Source organism: Heteronotia binoei, chromosome 3, assembly GCF_032191835.1.
Source record: "Heteronotia binoei isolate CCM8104 ecotype False Entrance Well chromosome 3, APGP_CSIRO_Hbin_v1, whole genome shotgun sequence".
NCBI lineage: Eukaryota > Metazoa > Chordata > Lepidosauria > Squamata > Gekkonidae > Heteronotia > Heteronotia binoei.
This window is the reverse complement of record NC_083225.1, coordinates 158,787,248-158,793,247: the sequence shown is the minus strand read 5'-3', so window position 1 is coordinate 158,793,247 and position 6,000 is coordinate 158,787,248. Positions and strand designations below refer to the sequence as shown.

General features: G+C 38.8%; 1 protein-coding gene across 1 annotated transcript in view; it reads left to right on the top strand.

Annotated features, from left to right (window-relative positions):
• The first annotated feature begins 792 nt into the window (after positions 1 to 792).
• The window catches only part of FRY (FRY microtubule binding protein), a 225,217-nt gene continuing 220,009 nt past the window's right edge, over positions 793 to 6,000 (top strand). The window contains exon 1 of the mRNA XM_060234716.1: positions 793 to 1,166. Coding sequence (XP_060090699.1) covers positions 962 to 1,166 — 205 coding nt within the window. The 5' untranslated portion in view covers positions 793 to 961. The remainder of the gene's footprint in view (positions 1,167 to 6,000) is intronic.

Genomic DNA, 6,000 nt, shown 5'->3' with positions numbered 1-6,000 from the left:
AGCAGCTGGACATTATGCACAGTTGTTTACTAATTACGCAAATGAAGCATATTAATTGTTGCATTGTCTATAGGACTTCTGTGCCGATTGAGCTATCACTGAGCTATGACCTATCCTTGAAGCATCCCGCTGTTGTTTAATTATGTTTAGTTAGCAGGGTTATTCTGATGTTATTTTTTAATAGCATGGGAAAGCATGCATACAAGCAGGTGTGAAAATAAACACCTTATTATATAAAAATCTAAACCCTGGTAAAGAAATGGGTTGCAGTCCTGTTCACAGACATCTAAATCCCGTTGACTTTGAGTAGGGCTGGAAGCACTTGTGTTCGCAACACACACTTAAAGTTTAATAGTGGTTCTTAAAATAATCCTATGATTCCATACTTGTTTCCTGTTAAGTAGAACTTGTTTTCTTCTGCACAAATATGTAGTTTCTTGTCAAAACACTTACATTTCAAAGCACACATTTGAGCACACACAAAAAATTTGCAAACCTTATCTCCAGCAAGCCATCATACATGATAACTTGCAGCATGTATGTATTTTTTTCAGATATGTCCCTCCTTAAGGTTAATTAGGATATTACATTTTTGGTGCAGCAAGGTTTTCAGTGAAACAAGCAGTTCTGTGCCTTCTTGAAAGCAACGTTTTAGCTCTGCAGCCAGAGTCCGTTGAAAACTTTCCAGCCATTCACAAACCTTTGTTAGCTTTAATGATTTCACTATACCTCCTCCCCTGGGTTGTTTGACTTTTGAAAGGAGGGGCTTTGTAGTAATTCTACACCTGTTTTTGCCCACGCCTATCCACTTGCTAAACTTACCAAACAAGTGCTCTGCTAAGCATGAGAACATCAAAAATTGTTGGAGACTGTTTTCATCAGTCGACTTTTGGCTCAGCTTCCTTGTTTTTTGCATTTTTGTTTCCACACTGGGGACAGCCTGGCTGATGTGTGTGCCATAATGGCAATTGATGACAACAATCTTCATTCTAGGACTAAGTCTAAACTGAATTCATACCAGAATGATTATAAATCAATGAGACGGGGTAGTCTGCCGTCAGAACTCTTCCTAGGAAATGACCTTAAAGGAAAGTATCAGAGAAATATTAGGAATTTAGAACCTATCCATCCAAGGCGCCCCAAGAAAAGACCGCCTCTCTTTCCAGGTAGGACATGCTACTGTGATATATTCTTAGCATTTTTCTTTGGTGTTTGAAGAAACTATCAATTTATTTAAGTATCTTTAGTTTTTTAAAATAACGTTTATGCACAGTCCAACATTTGTAACAAAGAAGAATATGGTTAGCATAACATTATCTTAATTGCAGAAATAGAAACCTTTCCTTATTTTAAAAACACTTGGATACAGTTGTGCAAAGTGTACATATATGATGTATTTGATATTTAAAACTTTTTTAAAAAATGTGTTGCTGTGGTTTGACAACAATATTCAGCTTCTGTTTTTTTATTATTATGGTATCTCATTTAAAGTCTCCCCACCCACCCCCCAATAGGGAAGGTATATAAATCCTTCCTGTACGGAGCTAGAAGTTTGTCCTTAGCCACAAATTAACACAAATACTTCTGAAATGCATGCTTTAGATTCCTGCTCTGCACTGGAGCTAGAAAATGTTGATAGTAATGATGTAGTTTAACCTTCAAGTTGATTGATATTTCAGAACAAGCATAACAAGTGGATTTCAATCAACAAAAGGACAGTGAAATTATAATTTACTTTAACATACTAAGGCTGTAATTCTAACTACTTTCTTGAAAGCAAGCTCCACTGAATAAAATGAGACTTACTTCTGAGTAAACCTGGTTATGACGCTTCCAGAGGGGCTTGAACAGAAGAATTGTTTGATCACTTGTCAGATACATTCTGCAGTGAGAATAATGTGATCTTTTAATGGTATGTTCTAAAAATACTATATGAAGAGTCTATTTTCCTTCTTTGTGAAGTTATTTTTCTGTGAATCAAAGCAATGTGTTACTGGTACAAAAAAGTACCAGAGAATCTTCTCTGTCCATGTTGACTAGGCTAGGAAGTTGTGGTATCATTTTCTCATTTCTATTAAAGCCATTGCCTCAAAATGTTTGGAATGGTAGTGCTTTTAGAGAACGTGAAGCAGGGTTTAAAAAGCAAAAGACCTGTCTGGAAAATTCAGATTTCTGCCTTAAATAGTTGGGAGCTAAAAAAGATTCAGCTTATGTGTTGTTTGGAACACTGTCCTAATACTATGGGAAATAACTGCATGTCATACATTCTTAACCTACCCTTTTCTTACAGTACTTTGTCAGGTGACTGGGTGTGCCTATTTCTCTAAAACTTCCTAGTGCCTGAACCAGCTCTTCCTGAGGGCAGTGCTGACTGTGGCATTCTAAATGTATTTCTGCTGGAGCTGTCTGTTTAGTATTTTTCCCTTTCCTTTTTAAAGAAAGTATAATTCTTTCTATAGCAGCCGTTACTCCCTTCTCGTTGCTCTTTTCCTCTTATTTCTTTACCTTTATAACCTTATTCAGGCATGTATTCTGGGTTGAAATTATCCTCTGAGGGAAGACAGGATTGTGGAAGCACCCATTGACTTTTCTTTCAATATCTACATTTTTATTGGGGCTTCTTCATACACCTGTATATGCAGTCTGGCTGTGGGGAAATTGAGGAATGGACAATGCATAACATTTATGAGAATGAGACCCTGAAAGCATGTAGTTGAGTGGTAGAGTCAAGGTGAGTTCTGATTTCTGCCTCCCTCTGCCTTTATTTCTAACCAAATTTAACACCTCTGCATATATCCCTTCTTCCACCTTTTCTGTCAGCCAAGTTTTGTTTTTGACAAGACTAACAGTGCTGTCTTGTGCAGATTCATGTTCTTCGAAGACCATTGAAAGGACAGTTGGATTACAGATGTGGATTACTTCTTTGAATTTAACAGAGTGTAGAATGGCGCTGCAAGTCTCTTTAGCTTTGTTAGCTCTCAGATCCTACTGTTTTTAGCACCCTAAAGTCTGACAAATTATGTTCCACCCACTTTAACTCATCTTGCAGTTACTTTGGAAATGTATAATGAGGGTCAATGTGATGGTGTGAATACGCAGTGATTTTTTTTTTTTTAAGCTATTTAGATGTCTCAACTGAACTATAGAACCACTCTGCCATACTGATAACTTCATTTAACTGAGCGGGGAAGTTTTTATCAACTTCTCTAGTGGGAGCATTGGAACAGTGTATATTTCTACCTCAAACAGAGACAATTTTGGTCAATTTGTAGTTTGTACGAATGGGATTTTGGGGTTCCACTTGTCCTGAGAACAATGAGAAAAATGTGAATGTGTTCTTTTCAAAATGTTTTCCTTTTTGTGGTCTCAGAAACAGATGTGATTGTCACATGAGAATGTTAATGTGGCCTCTTGCCTTTTCCTATGTGGAATTGCATTGCATGTTGGAAATGTGTAACATTTGAATTGCACCATTAAAAAAATAATGTATAGTATAATTTTGTTCTTTGTATAAAATTTTAAATTCCTTGGGGAAGAAATCTGTCTTGTATTCTGTAAAATACAATACACAATGAACATGCTACAAAATAATAAAACTGTAAATGTTGACTTGTGTCACTTAGAGAAAGTTTATTTCTGTCCTTTTCATGACCAGGTGCACTTTGTGTAGCATGTCTGTGATTTAGACAAAAGTTCCAAGATAATTGCTGAAGACGCTCGGTGTGAGCTGCTTCTGTTTTTTCCAAGCGAATCATTATTTCAGAAGACGATGATCTAAAAATAAGCATACTGATTTTATACAGCAGATTGATTTGTGGATAAAAATGCAGAGGCAGCAATTTGACTAGAAGAACAGATGTTAGTCTCATCATTCTCTGTTGCTGTGGTCTTTAAGTAGGATTGGCAGCTCTGGGTTGGGAAATACTTGGAGATATTGGGGGTGGAGTCTGGGGAAGGCAGGGTTTGGGGAAGGGAGGCACTTCAGGGGGATATAACATCATGCAGTCCACCTGTGGCCATTTTCTCCAGGAGAAATGATCTCTGTAGTGTGGAGATCAGTTGTAATCCCAAGAGATCTCCAGCCAACACCTGGAAGTTGGTAACCCTATCTTTAATCCATAGGTTGGGGCCTCAGGTGGGTCATGGAGCCTTACCTAATGGGTTACAAGTCTCTATAGGACAACCATTTTATGCTGCCTTTTGATGCAGCTAATGTGCATGTATTGAGAACATGGGTACCATATCTCCTGCCTCTCTTGGCATGCATACTGAGAAGAAGAATAGTGCAGCACTTAAATAATTCTTCTCCATCTCTGGCCCCTTGACTTGTTCTTCACTATAGTGTACTTCTGCAATGCTCTGGTATTTGGGCAAAAACTCCGTAGTAAAAATGTCTTTGGCCATAGAGTTTTTACCTGAATACTTGAGTGTTGGCCAGACATCACTGGTGTGATGATATAACTTCCTGCAGCCTGGGCCTTTCTCTTTCTGTTAGGAAGTCCCTCTGCTAGAAAGCTGATTGGCAGTTGGCAGGCACAGCCTGGTGGCAGGAACCTGTCTCCACCAAGGGTCTACGACTAAGTTAAAACCATGTTTGGAGAATTACAGTTATACCACCAATTATTGTTACTCAGAAATATCATCATAGGCTTTATAACATAATTGTTACCCAAAACTGTGTACAATTACTTCTTTGCGAATATACAAACAATGGCTCTGTAAACTGTACAAAATTTCATACAAACATATACGTACAAAGTCCACTGACACAGGAATGATAATTTGCGCACAATTAATTACAAAGGTGTCAGAGTTTCTTATTCAGAAAATGCAAGATGTAACACATTTCTGGTAAAAATACATGTGTTTTGATGGCGATTATCTTTGTCCAACAAAAGCTAATTTTTCTGGAACCACAGCTCAATTCATTATGTGTGTATGTCAATTTTCACAAGGCAACAGTTCTCTTTAAGCGGCTGGCCAGCCACTGTCTGATAAGGATTAAACCTGGAACCAGTGCTCTAATAATTTTTCAACCCCACTAATTGGTCAGTTTCTCAGAAAGGCACTGTCGGTTAAGGGTCTGGCAACGTATAGTTTTTAATTGTTTTAAATTGCATATTTACATTGTAATCTGCTCTGAAAGCAGAAGAGAGCAGAATAGAAATCGAACAAACAAACAAATCCTAGATGCTAAACAGAGTTATACCCTTAGGTCCATTGAAATCAGTGGATTTAGAAAAGAATAAACTATGTTATAAAACCCTTAAGATAGAAATATCTATAAAATAATAATTTAAAAAAATGACAAGCTCCCTGAAGAGAGACAGTTTGGTGCAGTAGTTAAGTGTGTAGACTCTTATCTGGGAGAACTGGGTTTGATTCCCCACTCCTCCACCTATTGGAATGACCTTGGTTGAGTCATAACCAATATCCCCTCTAAGCTGCAGAGTCTTGTGAGCAAAAATTCTACTTTGTGAGCTACTGGCATTAAAGTTGGGAGCTACTGCATAAATTAGTGTGCTCTGTGGCCATTTTTCCTGAGCTAAGACAAAAATGTGTGAGCTGGAGGCTAAAAATCTGTGAGGTAGCTCATGCTAACTCAGCTTAGCAGGCTGGGCATTAGAGTACCCAAGGCTCTTGATCCTGGGTGACTTCAATGTCCATGCCGATGACATGTCCTCTAGTCAGGCGATGGACCTAGTGTCATCCATGGCGACGCTAGGGCTCTCCCAGTTTGTTACAACGCCTACCCACCAGGCGGGGCACATGTTAGAAGAAGAAGAATTGCAGATTTATACCCCGCCCTTCTCCCTGAATTAGAGACTCAGAGCGGTTTACAATCTCCCATATCTTCTCCCCCCACAACAGACACCCTGTGAGGTGGGTGGGGCTGAGAGGGCTCTCACAGCAGCTGCCCTTTCAAGGACAACCTCTGCCAGAGCTATGGCTGACCCAAGGCCATTCCAGCAGGTGCAAGTGAAGGAGTGGGGAATCAAA